At 38.5% G+C, this 24,405-nt stretch overlaps 1 protein-coding gene across 2 annotated transcripts in view; it reads right to left on the reverse strand.

Moving 5' to 3' along the window:
- Window positions 1-24,405, reverse strand: part of PTPRN2 (protein tyrosine phosphatase receptor type N2) — a 637,088-nt gene that overhangs the window by 46,625 nt on the left and 566,058 nt on the right. For both annotated transcript variants that reach the window (XM_088159091.1, XM_088159088.1), the window contains 2 exons: window positions 15,195-15,342; window positions 7,736-7,809 (listed from right to left, as the gene is read on the reverse strand). In XM_088159091.1, the coding sequence (XP_088015217.1) occupies window positions 7,736-7,809; window positions 15,195-15,342 (222 nt within the window). The remainder of the gene's footprint in view (window positions 1-7,735; window positions 7,810-15,194; window positions 15,343-24,405) is intronic.

Genomic DNA, 24,405 nt, shown 5'->3' on the forward strand with positions numbered 1-24,405 from the left:
GCACATGTAACTAAAAAATAGCAAAAATGGGGAACAAATTCAGTTTCTGGCTTTTTCTGGTTAGCTGATTTATCTAAATGCATGGATTTGGCCTCAATGGAGGAAGTTCCGCTTAAAGACCTTAATTATTACGTTTAATTCAAGGAGCAGAAAATTCACTGAGCAGAAAAAATAAAGAATCTAAGAAACAAAGCCATCAGGAGTAAATAGGATTAGTGTGTTACAATGAATGTTTTCGAACTGATGGGTGGTTTTCTTGGTTCTAAATCTTAGGACCCATTCTGCTGAAAAAGAAGATCTGCTGATAGGATTAAAAAACAAACAAACTCATTCTAACCCTGAACTGGGCAGGACAAAACTTTGAACATAAAGAAAAGAGACCCATTTCAGCTCTGAGATGTGTGGGTGTGACTCAGTGACACTGAAGTCGGTGAGAGTTAACTTATACCCATGTAGCTGAAGGCAGAATTTGTCTCAATAGACAGTTCTGTTCTATAAGTAAAGATCTGAATAAGAATGAATGTGAGTCACATTTGCATTAACAGGCATCTCCTGAATTTATTCATAGCCTATCAAAATTTTCAGTGATGGTACATGTCAGCGTAAAAGAAGGCACCTCATAATTATGTGCAACATAAAAGAGGGAAGAACCATAAAAGAACAGATGTAAGTTATTCTAACAGAACAACAATATGATGAATGTTGCAAAAAGGAAGAGAACACTTTTATGTTTCTAATTTTCTGATGTATAATTAAGCTGGACTTAATATTAAAATTCTCCATGACAACACAACACAGGTAAAAGTCACTGAATCCATTTAGACTAAAAGCCTACTTCTGATTCACCACCCATAGTTATAAAAAAACCTTGACCAGGATGTCTATAACACCATCATTTTATTCCAAGTTTCATTTGGATGCTTCTCTTATCAGCAAATAAATCTTCCCAACAAGCAATTGCTCACAACAAATTTCAACCTTGCCTTTTTTTGCCTTTTGACAAAAGCAATTCTGATAGCAGGACATTTACTACTATGGGTATTTTGAGACAAAGGAAAACTAGCTTTCTTCAGAAATCAGTATTAGCAAAAAAGCCCTTAGGAAACATTTCAAAAGGGGCAACTTTCTTTTTATTTTGTTTTTCTTTGTTTTGTTTTGTAAGAATTGAGACACTGAACTAAAGACAGTTGAAAACAGCAGCAAATGTGATTGAGCAAAGTCAAGCTTAAAAGCAGGGGGTATTTTATTCTCCATTACAGTTGAAATGATTTGTTGTTGTTTTGTTTTGAATCCCAAAGATCCACAGGATTTAACCTTGTGGTGAAATGATTTCCTATGCTGGAACTAAAAATCTTAACTTAGAAAAATTGACCTACAACGAGGAGGATGTGCTACTCCCAGTGGAAATTGCTGTGGGCTGCATCCACTCAAAAATGGTGTCACTTTTCCAACAGGCTGGAGCTTGGCTTGGAAATGTAACCAACAGCAAATAGACCAAAACTTAGAAAAAATTTAATTTACTTCGAATTCTTCCTAAATGATGTTTTTTTTCTTTTTTAAAGTAGGCATACCAGAAAACAAAGGCAGAAGAAATCAAGGATGATGCAAATAGTGCTGTGATGGGGGAAATATGTCTCAACATTCAGCTGATAAATCAGGAATAGGCCAATCTTGGCATTTCAGCATTAATCAACCTCTGCCATAAAGGTGATGTTGGAATGTGGCAAACATTACAATAAGCACAGGGTGGTGAAGTATATCAGCAGTTTAACAATAATTCAAAAGACAATTACAATTATTACATTCCAAGCACATAGTGTTACACAAAAAACAATTATGAGCAGAAACTCTGCTTGCTTGGAGCAAATAGAAAATGGCAGAAAATGCTATCATACTAATAAATGATCTTTAACTGAACAAAAATAAGAGTGAAGTTAAACTAATTATATGAAATTCCTGGTTTCATTAATTTTGTATTACATGCACTGTTTAAAAGACCATGTATTTCAAGAAAAGTGTGAAAAATTCCTAGTCTTGTAACATTCAATTTAATGTGAGTAGGTGATGGCAAGGGACAGTTCTTGAATGGTTTTGCTTTGTTCTTTTTTATTCTCTCAAGGTCACCAAGAACACCAAGGACATCTTAATCTATCAAAGTTAACAGAAGTTTGAATAAAGAAATGAGGTCAGTAATGGGTTTTAAACTAACTAACTCAGGATCAAGTAAAAGATGGGTGTTTTTTTATGTCAGTAGTCATTACCTTCTTTCAAGGATCTCTCAGATTTCTCACTTCATGAAAATAAAATAGAAAAATGTATTCTCCAGAGAAGAATGGAGAACTCCAGACTTCATACAATCAAGTATTAAAACAAAAATTGATTGTTTGCTAACATTTTACATCAGAACAACCTTCAGAAATCACCCTAATAGTAATTGTTCAAAAAGAACATGATTTTTCCCTCTATTTCCCTATCAGAACACCAAGTTCACAAGGCTTACATCAGAATGGGATCGAAGAGCCTTTGTTGGAAAGAAAAAACTGCAATTATTACAACTCTTCTACTGTGGTAGAATGCTCATTTTCTGCTGCAGTACAGCAAAGGCAAGTCTGGTGATAATGCTTCAATCTATTTTTCCATGATTTTATATTAGGGGTCAAGGATTATAACTGGCCTCACCATTGATTGTACTGATTTCTGTCACTACAGTATCAAAAGCAAGTGAAAAGAAAGGAGGAGCACTGTGATTTCTTCTTGCAAAAGAAAAACTAGAGAAAACTTTAGTGCCACAACTTGTATTTTCCTACAGGGCTTTGTAGTATAAGCTGACTTACAGTACCATAAAGTAGGAAAGTATATGAAGAACACTATCACAACTTGTGAATATCAGACCAAGATTCCACCTTTGCTTTACTACAGAATAAAAGCTGGTTCTTCCTACAAGAGTTCTATTATCCAGCTGCCTTATTCTAAGACTTTGCAAGGATTCCCTGAAGAATTCTGAATTTTGTTGAGTTTTTGATAGAGATTGTGCTGCTGCACGATTTCACTGATAATGCTGATGAAATGCAGAAAAATCAATACATTGTGGGACTAAATCCTTGAGAGTGTTACATGTAGATTCTTTTTAAGCTGTCTTGTAAAACAGCAAACTGAAGTATAAGTGTCAATAGGCATCAATAACCATTTTGAAATTTCATGTAAATGATAATACTGTTTATTTCCTTCCCTTTACCTTTCCTTTCAGCTTGTTAGATCTTTATTTTCCACAGAGAAAGATGCTGGGTGAGATGTGCTCTCAGTCACACCATATTTACCTTCATCTAAATCCTCTGAGTCCATCTGAAATATTCCTGAATCGTGAGATCAGAATGAAATCCAGTGTAGACCAAATACGACAGAAAGAAAGTTGAAATCTGATTAACACCTTAAAAATTCGAATGGGTTCAAGCTTCTGGGTGGCTTCCAGACTTAACGTGTTTACAACACAAGAGGATCTACTTCCACGCATATATTTATTACACAAAGTACAGACAGTCTCTAAAAGAAGAAGTGTATTTGTTTTTGCAAAAGAAAGCATATCCAGCAAATGCAGATGAACTTCGTAATCATTCATCTCAGCATTAAAATTAAAAAGGTAGACTAGTCCTCATCTTCATGTTTGAATTAAAATTTAAAACAATTTTTTAAATCCTTCCTTTTAAACCCCTAATGGAATGAAAGAAGCAAATCTGGTTGTCTATGCCATTATGAATTTCAGAGTCTATTCTTGCTGATGAAATTTGTATGCTGTATTTGAACAAACTGTCATGCTAATGACATTCCTCAGTCTGCTGTCTTCAATAATAAGCAAACTGAGTTTTTAAATGTAGTTGATGGGATTTTTTCTCTCTCAGACACCCTATGAGGAAAAACAGAATTTCCCATTTACTTTCATGACCTCTGATTTAAAAGCAAAGATTGCACATTATTTACTAGTGGATGATTTTCCTGAAATTTAATGAGGACTAAGTACAAATATGACAGAAGTAATTATCACAGTTTTATTCTGCACAGTCAGGGTCTCCTTGTGCTGTAATTGCAAGCCTTTCATTCAGCTGCCGATACCAGAGTTATTATCATAGTACTTTATGTTATTTCTGAGAGGAGGGAAACAGATTTCTACCTCACTTTTACCCTGCAAATTTTATCCTGAGGACTCATTTTGCCTGGCCTCATGCTACAGTGAAATAAGACATACAGGAAGAACTTGGACTAAATCTTTCCTGATTCTCTTCACCCATTCCTAGCTGCAGTGAGGCCACCAATATAACCCCAGTTTTCACATCCTACTGTGAGGTATTAAGGTATTGAGGGGGGGCAGCAATTTTTAAAAGGAAGAAACATGTGGGCAGGTGGCCAGCTCATTGTCTAGCACAGGGATTTTTTTACAGTGTGCTGCTGCACTCATTTAGACTTCAGTGAAGGCTGAGTGAGCCCCAGCTGGAGATTGGACCACTGACCCAGAAGCTGGAGATACCCAGCAACATGTACAGGACTGGCAGCCTCCCTCCCTGAAGCTGAAATATAATTACTTTATTTTACACTCTTCCTGCACCAGACAGCTCCCACACACGAGGAGGAAAAAGCCTCTTCCAGTCAGTTCATCCTGTACTGACCCTGTGCTATCAATGCCCATCTCACAACAGGGCTCACTCCTCACCCAGGCACTGCAAGGACGAAATGCACCAGGAGCATCACTGTATTGACAGGATAATGACTGAGGTTATTTAAGTTGAAACAGTCTGAAGGAAAGAAATGGTAGGATTTTTGCAAGAGTGAGTGAAAACAGTTGTACTGATACTCCACATCCACTGTGTGCTTACACAGACAGAATAAATGTGTGCCTGCTACCAGAAAACATCTCAAGAAAACAGCAGTAGAAATAGCACACATGTCCAACCTAGGCTTCACTAGCTGTATAAACACAGTAAATACTGCAGAATCAAGTGCCCAATTCAATATTGCAGTAGGCATTTGAAGTGGGGAGAACAGAGACTATCTCTGCCACTTCTATATTCGACCTCATTAACACAAAACCTACACCAGATTAACAAATATGTTTACACTAATCTGAGGATATTTAATTTGGCTCAAAATTCAGCACTTTGCAGGGAATCTTTCCAGATCATGGGCTTGCAAAGCAGAGATTTCGTCCTATCACCCCCCACTGCATCACCTTCAGGAAATACATTTTGATCTACTGCTCTCAAAATAGCAAAATGACTACTGGCTTAGTGGAGCAAATTCATGTGACTAACTGGAGCATCTCCTTCCTTGGAATAGCAGGTCTACACAAATGTCAGCTGTGGCACTTCTCTCCTCACAGTAGGGTCTCTATCCTACCATGAAGAAGAGGAACTTGAAATTTTTTCTTGCCAGTTTTTCTTGGCTGTGTAAGTTACTGGGCACTTGTCCCAGTCTAATGAAACACTTGTGAACCCACTTATTTCTGGGCATAGAAGTATTTCTGTAAGAGATACAAAGACAGCTATAAGAATTTTTGGTTCATCAGTGTGACTTGCATTGAACAGAACTCTTGAGTCTGGGAAAACTACAAAAAATAAATACGTTCTAACTCTGTAGAAGGACCCTTATTAAGAGCTGGATGGAAAGGCAAGATTACAACCCTCTGTAAAAACGAAAGTGTTAAAGCTATGGGAGCAGGGACCCTGTGCTTGCATGAGCTTTGGGCATCCTGATAAAGAAAATCTCTTCCCAGTTTTGTCAATGGGATATCTTAGTCCTGTTTCTTCACTTCCAACACTACTTAATCTAATACTTTACTCTTCAGTGTAATTAAAGAAATAGTTACACTATAATCCAAAACTACAATTGCAACAGACACACACATGCAAGAATTTACCCTCTTCTCCAGCCACATTTGTGTCTAAAACTAGTTACTACACAGACTTTTGGGCAGATTGTAGAAGCCCAGATTTTCAGGAAAAACCCAGCATTTGTACTGCTGTCAACACTGAACCCTTAGTGACTTAGCACTGTCTACAGATGCTGTAATTCCACTTTGATACCACGTTGTTGCCATGTGAATTACAACCAAGCTCTTAAAAGAATACAATATCTCACTTCCAGTTATCACCTCCCACTCCTGTCCTTCCCACAAAACCTCTCAGTTTCTACTATGAGATGAAGGTTTGACCAAACATAACTCACCAGCTGGGTCCTGAGGACACAAACAGAGCACTGAAACCCTGGAGCTGGACCTCTGTGTATGATTTTACAAGCAGGATTCATATTCCTTGGAACATGACCCACTGTGATCCCCTGATCCTGGTGCCAGATCTCTAGTCAGAGACCTACCTAAAAGCAGTCTAAGAACTCTAATCTATGCCTATCTACCCTTGTCCTCTGAAATGGAAAATGGCAATCCCTCAACACTCAGATGCTTTGGTTTCCCCTCCACCCTAAGCCAAAGACAAAAATATCCCAAAAGTGTTTTTTTGCTTCAGTGTGTTTTTTAGTTCTTTGAATAAAGCACTTTTATGTGTTGAAGGAAATGAAGCTTTGAACTCTGTTGAAACAAAGATCAGGGAACAGTTTCTATGTAGCTGTTGGGATTTTTTAAGAAAAAAAGTATTGTCAACAACACTGGAAGGAAGCAGCCTGTAATTTCATGCTGTTGCAAATTGTCAGCTGCCTTGCCCACACAAAGTCATTTAACTGGGGGAGTGATACTCCCCAGGAAAATGAGCCAGTAATGGCAAACACAGCACACTGCAGAGAGATTTTATTCTCCATCCTCAGTTCTTTCTAACAGTTGCCCTGTAACTTTTTGGTGCCTAATTAATGTGAATAACAACTGTGAGAAAAAGCAGCTGAAATACCAGCAGTCCCACAGAGGTCAAGGACACAGTGCCTTTTTCCCCCTTCACATGGATATTCTGACACTTCCCTTGAGATGCTATGACAGGGCCATGCCATTGGCATTACCCTACCTTTTAGTTTAGTTTAGTGTTTAGTGTCTACAAATAGAGACCTTTCCTCCCTATCACCTTTCATGGACAAGAAAGGGATTCACATTCAGCTCACACAGTCATGGGAACTGTGGCAGCTGGGCCACCCTGGAGTAAACTGGACTGACCTACTTTGCACTTGGAATGAATACACAGGGGCTAGAGGATCCTGTTCTTGCTTTCAAAACAGCAAGCTCAGAGAGGAACCAGGAGAGCTACAGAACCACCAGACTGTGCATCACTAGGTCAACAGAGGAAGAAAGGTAAGAGGAAATGTCACTTCCTAATGCAGAAGAAGCTCAAAAGTCTGTGGAGCTCAGCTCTCCATGCCTACAGAAACCATTCCTCCTACTGTAGCTAGTAGGACAATGCAAAAAAGAACAAGCTATTTTTACCTCTCAGGAGAAGGAAAAGCTCCACTAAAGCAAAGCATTGAATTTTATAATCTCTAAGTTAATAATATCTAATATCAAGTACAGAAAAACTGACAGTATTGCAAGGTGGAATGAGGGTTATCAAGTGCCTTTTTCTTAGATACACGTCAAGGATATTGCATGCATATACATTTCTCTCCAATTAGAAAGGATAGGCTGAAACACCAGCATTGTGAGGTGCTCACAACCTGACATTAGCAGTGAGATGCCTGGAGTGAGCCAATTTTGACAAGAAGGAATGGCAAGGATCAACTATTTGGAATGCTTCTCATAGGTTACCATACTTACAATTGGACTGGCATTGATGTAGTCTGAATTGTCATGGCTACTTTCACCTTTCAGACATATCCTGGAATGGTCATCTGCAAAGGAGAAAACAAGAGAAGAAAGTTTCTATATCAGTATGCTGCCCATTTTATGTTAGACAATTCAAAGGCAGATTAATGTGCTTTTCAAGACACACAAATATCAGAAAGGATATTTCCTTCTGATTCCCAACCTAGCCATAGGGTTGATACAGCCACAGCATCACAGCCTCACTCAGGAATGAAGCAATGGGATATTCCAGAGGCTCAGTATCACAAAGCCTGTCTTCATGGGATGCACTGTGATGTACTACAACGTTTCATAGGAAAAAAGAGAATCTCTTCTGTTCAGGGAGTTTAAGATTTAAACCAGGCAAATCACTAAAAACCCCCAGTATTATAGCAAACATTCCTGTGCTTGCAGGGTCATGGAAGAGGGAAGCTGATGGGACCTTGTCCAGCTGGCTTCTCTAAAATATGAACAGCAGGAATATGGAAGTACAGCTGAGAGCTAGAGAACAAGTTAATCTGTCCTCGTCAAAGACCAGTGCTGTGTGGTGCTCCACTAGTGACCTGGGGAGACAATATGACTTGGAGATGGTCATGGGACAGAGGAAATGCCAACAATTTCACTTAAAGTACAACTGGAGCACACATAACATCTGACACTGCTGTTACTATAGCTACTTCAGACACCAGTAAAGTAAACAGCAGTTCTGGAGATAGGAGACTTACTCATGTTTGCCCACCATCAAGATTATTTTATCACTTTTTAACTTGTGATTTTATTGGTGCTAGCTCAATTATATTTAAAGCTGGTACACCCCAAACTCTAGTCCTTTAAAAAGAAAAAATTTCTACATCAGAACACGTATAATGGATGGATTTTATTTGTCTTTACTCGGGCAGAGACAATGCAGTTATCTGCATCTCTTCCAGTCATCTAGACTCACTTTCTGTAATGAGAAAAGAAATGTTTCTATGTGATGATCATTTCATCCTGATTTAGCTGTCACAGACAGGCCAAATTGTGTTCAAGAAATGCCATTTCTTTCCACTAACTAAAGAAAGAAAGCCCAGACCACACTCAGATAATTTGAGAGATGTCTAAATCCACGTATGAATCTCAAACAACTTGCACCTGATAAATAACCAGCACAATTTATACTTCTCAGGAAACCTACCCTGCACAGTATATGGCAGAAAGAGGTTGTGGAGCTGCCCTTTCTGTAACCCTCTACAGCTGAACAGATATGATGGTTTGAGAGGATCGAGGATCTTTCCACTAGTTATTCAAATACACAAAATAAGAGTGCATTTTCTTGTGGCCTGTGACATCACTCAACACCAGGCTTCCCAGTTAGCTGTTAAGTACCATTCATTATTTTAATAATGAGGAACAATAAATGAATTATCAAACATTCTAAGGACCACACAGGAAGGCAGAGATAGAGAGTCTGGGCTCTGCTTTCAGCAGTAATACCATGGCAGTTCAATATTTGAGCAAGACAAAGGGATGTTTGTAAGAGTGTGTTTATAGTCACTCAATCTCACCCAACAGTGTCAGCAATCTTCTCCTGGAATAAGATTAGTGATGAACAAGTCATGTCAAATAACTGATGAGATATTCTATTCACATAAAATTACTCTCCCTGCTAAGGTTTGAGGATGAAGAAGACAAGAAAAGGCAACATGTTCATGAACATTATTCATTTCCACCCCACTTTGGCACCACTGCACAAAAAAAATCCAAAACATAAATATGAACTGCTGACACCTAAGATCTTGGGCCACCCAACATTTTTTATAGGAGGCTTTACAAAGAGCATTGTCACAGGGTGCTGGAAGAATTGCAGCTCTGAAATCTTCTGGCTTTGTAGGAGAGACACAAGTTACATGCAGTAAATGTGGTGTCTCATACCTTAAGCTAAGCAAGCACTCAGGATAAGCCCTGTGCATTGAATAGCAGAAGTGTTTGAACTAATCACCAAAGGAAATGTGTGAAATGTTTTCAAATGGATGAAGGAGAGATAGCAGACAGTGATTCATCAGTATTTAGCAAATAGATGTCAATATGTCCCCAATAAGAGTCAGATGTGAGATCAGTAACTTTAGGATCTTTTTATAAAAAAACATAGTGTTTTATTCAGGCCCTCTGATTTAGTGTGCCATGTCATTATCTTGCTGTCTTGGAGGGTTTATCAGAGGGTGAGACATACTAAGGCTTTGGAAGTGAAAAGGTGTTGAGACTTTGTATTTTCTCTTAGAAAAAAGAAGTGTACAAAAAAGGTTGTATGTGTTTTTCTGCATATATCAAGAGTTTGCACCCATGTGTGCTTCAGTTGCAGCATCAAACATTCTTATTGACAATGAACAGATTGTGCTTGTCTATGCCTGTTATCACCTCAAAGCTTCTAGGAACTAGCATAATAGCTCTTTGAAAGAGCCAGGGGAAGAAGAAAAGAAAAAAAAACCAACAGAATACCACGGACACCAGCTTGTTATGTTAACAATGAGCAACTATGGGGAAAATGCTGAATGTACAGCATTTTTTTTTTCCAACTGCATACTGATTATGTGAGGAGCAGGAGAAGCAGGAAATAGAAGTGAGGAAGGTATGTTAGAAAAGGAAGATACATAAGATCAATCTAAAAAATGAGAAAGAAAGATGAATGAAGAGATAGGAGTGGAAAGGGGTGGTAATAAGGAAGTGAGAGAAAAGACAAATGCTGTTACCAGATACTGTAACATGGCCAAGCTACAACTCATCATCATTTGAAGTATCTACAATAGCTGCTGCTGAATGCTGAACTGCTTTGCATTTGCTATTGCTCCAGCCAAGCCACAGGCGAAAGAAAAGCAAAATGTATACATGGATATATGGGGCAGAGGGAGGCTTCCGAAATAAGAAGGAAATTCCCAAATTAGGCTTCCTAAATTAACCTATAGCTCCAGAGAAACATAGCACAATGTCGCATTTTATATACATGCAAAATACAAATTATAAAATATAGAGGATAGAGCATCAAGGACATGATATAAGCAAACACACATGAATTTGCAGTACATAAATCTCAATTTATAGAGTGAAAAAAAGCTATATTTTGGTATCTACACATAGATATTTTCATGTGAAGTGATTAATGGAGCTTGATTTAGGTGGCTAAACAAGAACATGGATTATTTGAGAAAATGTAGGGCATGTGAGACGTTACACAAGGAAAACAGACAGGGCACAAATCCCCAAGACTTTTACCCCATTAGACCAGAATCTGAAGCTCACACAGGATAGAGTGGCACCCTAAAGCTACTCATTTCACTATGAACCAAATACCAGCTTTGGCCATTGCACAGCTCTGCTGATGTGCCTGCACTGACTGGCTCCTCGCTGGTGTCAGAGCCTTTGAAACCTGGCTCATATGGAGGCATCTACATGGACACACTTAAATTCAGGCATCCTGATCCACAATCTCATAGACTCATGCCCAGAAAACTTGGTTTCAATGCCTCAGTGTGGGTTTCTACTGATATTTGAGAGTCCTAATGACACTTGGGCTAGCAGGCAGGAGGGTCACAAGTCTCCCACAGAGTAGTCGAGCATAAAATGTCATTTCTATCTGAATTATTAAACAGTGACCAATACTAAGTAGTATGTCACCTCAATCTTTTACTTCTTGCACAGTGGCCCTGCAATTTAATGAAGATTATTTTTGTTGTTGGATGGAGATTGAAAGCTTGTAAGAGTCACATTTTCCCACTTTCTTTTGTTTCCTTTTAATCAGATACTTCTGAAGGAACAGAAGCAATAAAGATAAGGTTGAAAACAAGGAAATGGGCAAATTTGGGTTGTCTGAATCCAGGCATCACAGAATAAGGCAAATCTTATAGCAATCAACCTGGCACATTCTGCCCTGATCATAATTTTCTTCCTTCTAGATTTAGGCTAGTTTTTGTTGTTGGCTTTTTGTTTTTTTTTTTTTAAATACAAAGCACCACACAGGACTCCACTGAATTAAGAAAGTGAAGAACTACTGAGGAATCAAAAGTGGTGCAGCCTGAAGACTATGAAGAATCATAATCTGCTGATTATCATTATTTTGCCTATAGATGATCTGCAGAAAATGGAGCTTCTCTTTGCTCTGAACTGCTCAAGTTTGTTCATTTCAGAGCACTATCTGCACATGTATTTGCAATGGATAATGCACACCATAATGCCATCTGCTCAGGTGTTCCCATCTCTGGTGCACAGCCCCAGGCTGTGCTCTAAAGGCAAGCAAGCCTCAGATCTGGGTGCTTTCCTTTAGAGGAAAGGCAAAGCACAGAGAAAAGCAGGTTGCTTAAATATATACCATGACCCATGGGCATGGCTATGGTGGACATTTTTTGATAGATGTCCAACTGCAAAAAGTTGTTTGCCAAATGTTTAAAATACCTATATATATTCTTGGTGTGCATAAATAAAAACATACAGTATTGACTCTGTTGAGATGGGTTTACTTTTTAGAGATGCAAAAAGAGAAAAAAAATCTGGAAAGCTTTTCTTGAGCTGCTCATGTATTCATAAACAAAATAGGCATCACTAAATTATAGCACTAAATATAAACACCATGTGCCCTAAATTAAAGCAATCTGCTTCTTGATTGGATAAAAGGATACAGTTTTGTTAATCTAGAAGATCCAGGTAACTTGAATTGTTAGTATTTTTTAAATTAGTAATTAGTTAAGTGCAGTGTCGAGGTGTTCTGCTATCAAGTATTTTAAAAGCTGTTTGTATAGAATAGAAAATAGAAAAGTTAGGTACAAGAGTAAGCTATGATAAAATTGTGATAATAATTAGATTGGTTATATAATCAGTAAAAATAATATTGTATTACTTCAAGACTGGTTCAGAAAGAAAAACAAAGCAAATACAACGTGATTTTAAAGCTTCTTTGAAGCCTTTCTAAGAGGAAATCTATGTGAATTGGCAATCTTGCTCTACCTTGTCAAGGTGATTATGAATATGAAAGGGGTAAGGAAATACTAACAAGGCATTACTCTGTGAGAGTACACTGAATGTAGCATAACAACTCTGTAGAATATCAAAAGCATATCACGTTTGCTTCATGCATTATGAAGCAAATCTATGGCTTCCTTTGCTATAGTCTTAATGTCTAAAAAACAGTTAAAAAAAAGTGGGCAAACTGGGCTTTCTCATCTCAGTCTAATCTTAGAGCCTAAAACAACCACCACCTTATCAAAATTTAATATTGCTTAAACTCTATGCCATACTTTCCACCCATCAACAAAGTAGTAAGTAGTTTAAACATATATATCATGACAGCTGTTTACCAGTGAACAGCAACTTCAGAAAGTGAAGGCAGGTAATTTTGTGCAATTCAGCCAAAAAGGAAAATTCCCAGTGCACTAATATTTGTAATAGATGTTTCCACATTGAAGAAACAAAACAAATGTATCATTTTACCCTTTCAAATGTACTAAAATACTTCCAGTTAAAACTTCAGATAAGTTGCAGTCACCCTATCCATGTACAAATACCTTCACCAAATCACCTTCAGGGAGCACTAATTCAATCTAGACCCAGATATGGGAAAAACAGGAATAATAACATGCCATGGAAGAAGCAATGGCAGAGAAACAAAGGCTGGTCAGTTCTGCACAGTACAACATGATGAGAAAAGACAGACTACCTGTCACCATCCCTGAGTGTATTTAAAATACAGGCACACATGGTATTCAGAGGTGTGGTTTAATGATGACTTGGCAGTGCTGGGTTAGTGACTGAACGTGATGATCTTCGAGGTCTTTCTCAACCCAAATGATTCCATGACACTCAAGCTAAAAACCTCTGCTCTATAGCACTGTCCCAGCCTTGATGCTTCTGGATTTGGAGAAAACTCTAGTAGAAAACTCTAGTCTGAAGGTTTCTATCTTATAGCTCATTGAATCATGAAGACACAGTTTCTACATCAGTCAAATAACCTGCACCAATTTTTGGCAACATCTCTAGCTCCTATGCTGTCTCTGTGGCAGCAACTAAAACCAATCTAGCTTAATTGATGAGCAGGAACTTGGAATACCTTAAGATGGTCTGACTGTAAGTTCATATTGACAGAACACTTTAAGCAGAAAGATTAACTTGGATCAATATATAATTTTCATGTAAAATTTTCACTGCCTATCATGTCAGTTGAGTGCTGGTTTTTTTCAAGATGTAAAAGAGCACAGAAGACTTTCATGGTGACATCTTTAGAACTTCTCAAAAGGCCTAATCCAAAAACACATGGAAGTCAGCAAACTGCTGCTGTTGCCCCAAAAGGCTTCTGACCAGCACTATATTTACTCAGGAGAATTGATACTGCCAAGTTGCTGTAATCCTCTCCTGAGTAGAAAAGTACTGCAGAAAGAGCCACTGCATAAACAAAAGAGACAAACCCTACTGAGGCAAATATGCAGGGACTGATGGCCTAAGTTAAATTATCATGTTCTTCCAAAGAATCTTCACTCTAAATCTGGCTATGACATTTACTTAAGGTGTTACCTGCCATTTCCCCATTTTCTAAAGGAAGAATACTACTTACTCAAGACTCTCTTAGGGAAAATTAATGTTTTCAGGGCACTTCAAAAATTAAACCAGCTATATATGTTTGCCAAGCTATCCAGCTGGATTGTGGGCACACTGATTGAGAGCATTTTGGTTGCTGTGGACTGTGCATATATTCTCAGTTTCATTTTTGTTTCATTGGTTGCTTAATGAAATATGTATCTATACACTACCAATGTAATCTATGAGATAAATATATGTTAGCATAGGAAAAATATGTTACTGTTATTTCAAGCTCAAAAGGTGGCTGCTTACAGAGAAGAGCAGATTCTAGGAATATAAACATCGGTTCCTTTTTTTATTTATCATTATTTTTATTTTTGTATGTTTAGAGAAGCCTTGCAGAGAGAAGCCAGTTTGCAAACTTATCCACTGAAGCCTAAAGGGGCTCCTTCAGTACAGCTGAGTATCTGATCTCTGCCTGTGGACTGCTGGTATTACTGCTGGATGGACAAGAGACCAACTTGTCTTGCTCAGAAGAAGAAGAGACTTCTATTGAACAGCTACAGATGCCACTCTTGTACACACAGTATATTCCAGCAGTGAAAATCACTCTGGCTATGGAATTTTGTGTGAGACAGCACAGCTGCAGCAGCAGTGTTATGTGGCACAGTTGTGCATTGTGGTAACACCTATGCGACTTACAAGGAGATGAACAGGGTGTGATATGACAACAGGACATGTACCCAGCCCACAGCTGCAGCCACAGCTTTCCAGCACACACAGAGACCACTCCACACTGTGTGCCTGCCTTCTGCAGCTTTCACACCAGTGCAAAGGATATTGGGGAAGGTATCAAGACCCTCGAATGCCCTGGCCCAAGGGGAGGGGTACATACACGGTACCACAGCCTGCGAGCGGTTCTTCTGGGCATTGTCCTCCTGCTGTGCCACGCTGCTGTCGTTGGGCTCAGCCTGGTAAGCACACAGAGCTTCCCACTCCTTCTCCAGACGATTCTTGTTTTTCAGGTGATCTTCCATGTAGGACTGGAATTAAAAGAATACTGCATTAAGCACTGAATTAGCCAGGCTGAAAGCTAAGCTCAAAGGATGTTTCTCAAAGCAGGGAAATCCGGAGCTTTGGGGAAAAAAAGAGGCTCAGTTTTAAGGTTCATTTCTTTACTTAAGAGAGTTAACTTCAAGCTTATTTGTGCTATAAAAATGAGAATGATAAAATGTACCAGTGCTAACAGAGAGGAAATATATGAAGCATCCAGTCACTGAGCTTTAGGAGGAAATTATTTCCTCTTCAGTACCTAGAATACATAAGCCCAAATGTCTCTTTCACCAGGCAATGGAAAAGAAACAAAGTTCCATTGACAAAAATGACTACAAACAACAATTTCTGTCAAAAAAAAGGATTTAACAACTAAATTTCAAGCACATATGCATGTCACAACAGTGATAGAAATGTTGAAAAGAATTTAAAAATTGCGAAGCTGAACTGTTGTGGCTCAAGTACTGGGTCATCAGAAACTCATCTTGCAGATGAACTGGCACAGAGATGCCTTGAACTGAGGAGGTGTTGTTAATTAATATTAATATATGTTGTTAAAGATTGTACATTGCATTCAGTTAAAAGTATTGGGAAAAGCATCACCAAAGAAAGCTGTCTGTGGCAGGAATGATGGGCCATCAAAGTATATTGGTGCTGGTCTAAGCTTTTGCACATCTCCCAAGGCTAGAGCTCCCATCCAGAAGGGGATAGGAATTCAGTTCCAAAGATTTGAGAAAAGTGAATCAAACCCCTTCTCCTTCATCCCATGGATCAGAAAATAATCTGAGTATGTGAGTGGAGGAGAGCAGAAAGGAAGAAGGGTGGGGAAACCCAGAAATCTTCCCCTCCCTTTAACATGAAAATTAAGAAAGTGATCACCTGGTTGTTTAAGCCTACTTATAGAGGCTCATTACCTTGCAGACCCTGCCATCTTCTCCTACAACAAGCAAGAGAACCATCTCACATTATACCCTGTTCATATTTGTAAATTAAATTCCATACTGCCTTTACTAGGTATGTTGAAATTAACATTCCAAAACAGATTTTTAAAGGACAGACTGTTTAGGAGACAGGCTCAGGGCTGAGGTCAATAGCAGAGCTTCTGGCCCAAACATCAGTCACAGTGGTTATTGCTGGGAACTTCACTAATACAGCCCACTCTGTAGCCAGCCTTGTCTAGAAAAAGCTCCTAGAAAGGATTCACTGTAAAGTACAAAAACACTTTAATTGCCTAGAAAACCTTTTCCATAGACAATCTCTGTGATGTTGAATGTTCTTCCCAAATATGCTTTAAAGAAGAAAGGCTCTCATGCCCTCTCAACAGATTTAACAGGAGGTGTAAAAAGCTTGCAGCTTGTCCTCTGCCAAACAGGAGCTCTGCAAATCTGTTGTGCCACTGTGCTTCCCACCTGGCTGGCAGGGCAGGATACAGCTCCCTCTTGCAGTTTGAACAGTTTTTTGATGACAAAAGAGCCCCTGACACATAGCTTTGTTTGGTGCAGGGCTTGTCAGGCACCTGTGTCTTTACACAAGGTTTGTAAATCAAAGCTGGTACTGAAAAACCAATTCAAGAAGCGATGCTTCCAGAAAGGATGTCTTTAAGGACACAGAAAGATACTGCATTAGAAGAGAACTTTCTAAAGGAGGTAAAAAATAGTGGTGGCCTAGATGCAATCAAAACACCTACTGTGTGATTACTTCTTTTCTATAATGAAGGAGAAAGCATTGCAGTGGACAGAGCTGTGACCTGGCAGATGTGGAACTGGGAGAGCAGTGTGGCCCTGCTGGGTGTCAGGGTGTGGGTCAGGTAACATATTCCCAGCATTAACTGGCAAGTTAAAAGGTGGAAACAATCCTCTAATAATTTGTTTGTCCTTGTCAAAAGGCTGTTGCTACTGGGGAGAGAGGCTAAAGATCCTTTTCTTTTCCCCTAGCAAATCTGTGCCTGGATATGTATACTGAAATCATAGGAAAAAAAAAGAAAATCCCTCCAGAGCACAGACTTGCTGGTATATAAGAATTTTTATGAGGCAAAGGGAAAAAATAGCAAAATCTTACAATACCACAGAGCCAAGACTGCTGGCTTCAGAGCAGCTGTTTAGCATGCAGCAGAGATCAGGCAGTCAAGGACCAGCCTGTAGCATCTTCCCATTTTAAACCACATTTTTATAATCTGATTCATTTTGACATGCCCATCACCAATGTCCCACAGACTTCAGGGACATTTTATGCAGATGTACAGATCTGCCAACACTGAATCTCTGGTAGGTCCACAAAGCTGTAGGAAAAGGGCCATGAACATTTGATTCCTAAGGCAGGACTGAATGTAGTAAGGAGTTTTCTGTTGACTCCAATTTGTCTCTTTGATGATTTCAAGGATTGTATTTTGAAAATAAATTTAATTTCCCTTTAAAATCATAAAATCTGACACAGTTAAGGTAAAATTTACAGTTAAGGTAAATCGACTGCTTTTACTGCACAAGAACTTTTAAATAACTCAATGCTCTTTAAAAGTTCTCACTTTTACCTTCATTTTTTAGGTAATCTTGAGTGTAAAGATACATGCATTTTCAAAGGAAAACACACTGAAATCTTTCCTTTAACCAACCATTTTTTGTGTGGTTTCAATTCCTGCATCACATGGATCAGATTCACAGAGCACTTCCTGACAGACTTTGAAGAGGTGTTTGACTATTTGAATGGACCCATGGAAGGCTCTGCCCAATATGAACATCTGCTTTACACACATTTTTAAAAGCTACTGAGAAAGAAGCTTGCTTTAAAATATTCAGGAGCCAGACAATTCCCTCAGAGTTAAGTAATCTTTCATTTACAGTCCTTCAGAGCCCCAACGCTCATCCCCGCTTTGCTAAACAGAAGCTTAGTGATTTTGAAACACTCTCTTGGGAGCTGCTGGATGTACATTAAATTGAGTGGAACTTCTGATATTTTAGAGATTGTATGTCTACTCAAATCCACTCCTTAATTAGGATGTTTTTGATGAGACATTCTGCAGTGTTTGCCTGCTACAAAAGAAATTCATTACCAACATGTCAAACACGCAGATGATTGTCCTTGTCCCAGAGCAGCAGGTAAAATAAATAGGGGTTGTCACCACTGTTATTGCAATGCTCCTCAAGCCTGCTGAAAAAGCAGAGGTCTAGCCTCACCAATATGTGCACAACAAGGCAAGTCCTGTAATCCCAAGTATATGCTATTATTTTAACAAACACCATCTGCTTGCACAGGTCTTCTGATGCACCTTAAATTCCATTAACCTTAATTTTCCTTCCACAGGGCCTCACCTGGGAGGACAATTGGTAGCCCAGTCCATACTTTCTCCTGTTTAGACAGGGGAGATACTCTTGCTACCAAATATGCTGTGGGGACAAGGAGGATGTGAGTGCATGTTTTATAAAATCTATTATTGCTGTGTGAGACATGCAGGCTGTAAGGCAAAAGGGGAGCTTTTAGCCAGAGGATGAAAAGCTGTCCCAGGGACAATGAATGGGCTAAAGAGACACTGCCAGTGGCACATTTTGAGACAGATTCCATGTGCCTGAAAACAGGCACAAAGAGCACAGTGGCTTGGCTTGGTAGCTTCCTGTGGCTCCGTTGATGTTGTAATAGGGTGTCAAACTACTTTGGTTTTCTTTATTTTTTCTTTACTCTTTTTATCAAGAGGGGTGTCCTATGCATACTCTAAAACATAACTATTAAACTCTAATTGACTGGTCAATCTTAAAATCATAGAATCACAGAATCATTTAGGTTGGAAAAGTTTCTCAGATCATCAAGTCCAACTGGTAACCCAGCAGTGCCAAGTCCACCACTCAGCCATATTCCTCAATACCACATCTGTATGTCTTTTAAATACCTCCAGAGATGGTGATGACCCCACCACTGCCCTGGGAAGCTTGTTCCAGTGCTCAACAGCCCTTTTGGTGGAGGAAGTTTCCCTAATATCAAATCTCAACATCCCCTAGCACAACTTGAGGCCATTTTCTCTTCTCCTATCACTTGTTACTTGGGTGAAGACACACATTATTTTCTTCAGAGATAGTATGGTTTGCATCTGTCAAGGTATTTATTTTAAAAAGACCTGTTTTATTAGCTGATGTTCAGCTGCCACAATTATTTTTGACACCATAATTCCAATCCAGTACTCGAGTAGGAACCCTTTTCATGACTGAGGATGCATCTTTCAGTGAAAACATGTGCAGCTTTCAAATTGACAGACCTTGACAGGCCTGATCGAATTTCAAATGTCAGCTGAAGATGTGGATGTGAAATTATCTTAATCCTTGTCAATGGTGACCACTCAAACCCACACTGTTCACCCAGCAGCGTGGGAACCAGTGCTTTCAAACTGCTGCTGCTTTTTCCAGAGATGCAGAGGGCCAGGCAGTGCTGCTGTGCTTCCCAGGGTTCCTCAGAAGGAACATGTAGAGGAGAGAATTTGTCTTAGCTATTACATAGCAAATTGTGCAGTAAAAGACTACACTTGAAAAAGTTGTTTTTATATTCTCGCCAGTTAATTTAAATAATGGGTTTTTTTGCCTTTGTTCCTTGCTAACTCATGGGCTGCATCGTTCTGGCCCAGGATGCCCCAGAATTCTTGCTACTCTGTTTGAGCTTCTTTGTGTTCTCTAGTACACACTGCATTGACTACATGTAAGAGGAATACTTTTCTGCATAAATCCAATTTGCTTTCAACACCACATATGGTTTTGTCCTTCCATTTTCTGGCTTAATACCTTATCATTAGTGGCTTCACAGTAAATTTCTCTGTTCCCACTCATATTACTCACAGTGTTATAGAACTCAGAGAGAGAAGCAAACTATCTGATTACTTGCTTCCAGGTCTTCAAATAATGTAATTTCTTGTACTTCACTAGAATCTTTCTAACATTTGGTTGCTCTGGATCTAAAGCAGAAGCCTAAAGCACAGTTCATTACTACTTATTGGGACTACAACTGTTCTGAACCATACATTGTATACCTGGAAATATACAAACATTTTCAATAAGGAACACTAGTTCTCATTTGAGGTTTTTTTTCACAGGGATGTCAAAAATATTGCTTTTCTATTTCAAATTTAATTTGCTACTCATTTTCACCAAGCCATTTATTTCAACTTTAGTCTGCTTGCTCAGAATATTGCTGTTCTCCATAATTTCTGCTTATATATATTCCAGTGTCTTCACAGATCATGAATTAATGGATCTATGCAAATTACAGATATGTCTTCTTGCGACTCTTTTCTTCAAAGATAATTTATTTGTTTTATGTGTTTCCAGGTTTAACATTTTCAAACTTTTGAATTACTTCTCTGTCATCACGTCTGTGCAGAACTTTAGACTGTGATGAAAGTCATTGTCACTTCCACTCATTTCCACATCATTATTTAAAAAGTTAAATATAAATGGATCTAAGAGCAATTCCTGTACTCTGCCAGACACTCCTAGACAGAGCTTTCGATCATTACTTTTTGTATATCAACCTTTTGCCTCATTTTAATCCACATAATTGTCATCTAAAAATTTGGCATTAATTTTTCAATTAACCATTCATGAGACAGTGTCACGACTTCATTAAAATCTGTATGTATTACCTCTGCTGTTTTCACTTCATCTATTGGGTTTTGTAGTTTTACTTTAAAAAATGCAATCAGGTTTGTCCAGGCAAGATTTGCTCTTTAGAAAATTTTGCATATTTTTACTCATTGTTCAGCTATCCAACGGAAAGGGTGAAGGAGATTAGCAAACACACAAAGGAAAGACTACAGCCTTCCCCATCCTCTAAAATGACATCCTTACATTTACTTTCCTTTTACACCCTTGAAAAATCTTTCTCTAGATAATCAGCAACTCCTTTTTTAATATGTGCTCCACTATTTTCTAGGGCTGGAGTCTGGACTTGGGGAATAGCAACAGACACTTCTCTTTTCCATTCCTCTTTTACAAAGTTATTACTTTATTCTTCTATTTTGGTGCACCTAAACTTGTCTAGAGCTGATCAAATAAAGGTGCCTGAGATCTGAGTGTCACTATTACAACTCTGAGCCATATTCAGATCCTGCAGAGCACCACGATGTTTTTTCCACACCTTTGAAGCATTTCTCACTTCCCAGCACAGATTCACAGTAACACTGAAGTTACTCTGGGGTCTTGCTTTCAGAAGATCAGTCTTTCCCCCTGAGATGCCCTGGTGTCCTTGCACAGACAAAAGGCTGGGAGCTCATCACATCTTTCCATGAAGAAACTTCCAGTGGTGCTGAGACATGGGAGCAGAGACAAACTATGCCCATGCTTTCCTACTTTTCTTCCTAGCAAAGCAGACCTTAAACAAATAGAATATGCACTATCTCAACCAATTTCAGTCTTTCCATGAACTAGCATGTTAAGAAAATTAGTTTTTTCCAAGTTAGTTGTTCCATGGAAGTCCCACAGTTGTTTCTGGTGCTCTAATCCAACCCCCAATAATGCAGAGCCTGTAACTAGTACCAAGACCAGCTCCATCTCTGAAGTATCAATCCATAAATGTTAGAAACACCAGCTTTAATCTTAAATATCAAGTTTCCAATATTAACTGCAAAGAAGTGTGACTTTACTGGGGTAGTTATATTTGGCTTATACAGACATATAAAATTAAAAATTCTGCTGTGGCAGCTCATTGTCAGTATCTCACAGCACTTGTATCTGGAAGAAATCTCAGTAAATTACCATCTGGCTATAAAGTCTCACATGCTTTCAATCCCAGGGACTGTTCTGCATCCACTGCTTTACTGGAACCAGGATTTCATCACCTGATTAGTCAGTCATTTCAGGCTGGAGGCTCCTTTCTCTCTTCTAACTTATCCTGTGCCATTCCAGATCTCCTGCTTACAGTAACAACAAATGAACATATGTGGGAAATAAAAACTTGGGAATTTGTATTTTCTCTTTGCAAAAGACACTGAGAAATTATTTTTCCTCCTCCATTTGCAGCCATAGTACTACCATGATGTGTTTTGATCTAATAGTTCTCATATTTCTCAGGACACGATTACACCAGTGAAAAAAATAGTTTTGAAGCTTTTCAGTTGTGTACTGAAAAATACTATGGAGCCCTACTTGTAATTTGGCATGAAACACTACTAATATCATATGTAATATGGTAGGTGATGAAAGAAAACCTAAAAAAAAGAAGCCAGAGGGAGGCAATTCACTGACAAAGCAACTATTCAGTGTGGTTGAGAATAATATCCCTAGATTACTTCAAATAGGTCGTATTATTCGGAAATAATTTATCTTCCATGGTGATATCAGCCAACAATAAAAATGACATTCCATAGTTTCAGTTTCATATTTTTAGATGTAAAGCTCATTGTAGACACCTAAGCATGCACACAGACAGCAGCTGTGCTTTCAGCATGCCATCTCAATAATGTTAAATTATTGTCCCTGGTTTGCTAGAGAAATATCACCTTTGCACAAGCAGTGTAAGGCATTATCTACCAGAGTGGACCAGTGTGCAACTTTGCCAAGAAAAGCTGTAACTCACAGGCATATTAGATGGGAAACTATGTTCTGTTTGCCTAAATTAATATACCCTTGATGCAGTGTACATCACCACCTCTCCCTCTCTTAATGCTCTGATAATAGAGTTTTGTAACTTGTAAAAGGATTACTTCAATCCAATCAGCAGGTGCTGGGATCAGTGTGTGCCACACAAACACTTGCTAATCCCTTTTCTTACAGCTCCCAGCTGCCAAAGGTGTTCAATGAAATCCCAGTGAAATGGATGGACACAACCTGGTGTGGACTGACACAGGTTGTCATCTCTGGAAGAAATCTTGGAAAATACAAGTTATGCTAAGAATTGCTTCAACTGGAATAGTGGAGGCAGGTATACTTTTAAAAAGAAATGCAGCTAAGAAGGTAAACATTAAAAGAATGAAATGATTAATTATGAAATATTTACTCTACCTGGCTCTCTAAATATAGCAGAAGATAAAGAAATTCACTCTACAAGGAATCCCTTCTTAAGGAATATCAGCTACTTAATGGTGTCTTCTAGGTCTTAAAATACAGCCACCCTCATCTCCTCCTCCTCCTTACCCCCTTTCTTGAAATCTAAATTATACCTATGAAGTTTCACCCCTGCAATTACTTTGCTTTAAATAAACCTCAACAAAAAAGAGAAGATGATTGCCATAAAAGGAATATAATTTGCTCCCTTACAATCCCTGTATTTCTATAGCTCCTTCTTGTACAACTGTCTGAAAGTGCTCACATTACTCCTGCAGGAGAGGCAAGTATCACTGCTGCCTCACAGATGGGAAATGAAAGGGCAGAAACATTGAAATTTATTTCCCAAGGTCACAGAATATGTTCCTAACACACTAAATTTTGCAGAAATATTCTTGACAGCTGTTTTTAACCCCATGATCATGTTTAAAGACAAGGCTAAAAGCCAGGACACCTTAATGAATCCACATCTGATAACATTTTTGTAATTAAAAGTATACCAAATTTTCTGACTGTGATGGAATTATTACAGATTTTGGGGATTTTGGAAGTACATGGTTTAAGTGTCTGGTGAGTAGATAAATTTATGCACATGCTGAATGCTGTTTATACAAAGACATGCCAAGGTAAATAATATATATGTAAAAGATGAACTATTCAGAAGCAGTTTCTAAAATTTCTGTATTTAGAGTAGATTTCACTACAAAAATCTTCAATAGCCTTCACAAAAGGAACAATATTACTTAAAAAAATTAAGGTCTAAACCTCTTAGCCAAATACTGCTATTTCACAGCACGGGATATGTTGTGACATTTCTTGAAACCAAAAATAAATCCAAAACAAGAAAAAACTCAGCCCAATCCTCCCCATTAAAGACAGCTCTGCAGTACAGGAACTGGAGCCAAGGAGAGTGTCAGCTGAATTCATCAACTGAGACATTTTGGGAAGCATTTCTGGTAGCTTTGTTAAAATGGAAAAGCACAAGCATGTAAAAAACTAGCTGGGAAACTGAACAAAAATACACAAATCAAGTCCTTTGAC

Source organism: Sturnus vulgaris, chromosome 1 (genome assembly GCF_052056855.1).
Source record: "Sturnus vulgaris isolate bStuVul1 chromosome 1, bStuVul1.hap1, whole genome shotgun sequence".
NCBI classification, from domain to species: domain Eukaryota; kingdom Metazoa; phylum Chordata; class Aves; order Passeriformes; family Sturnidae; genus Sturnus; species Sturnus vulgaris.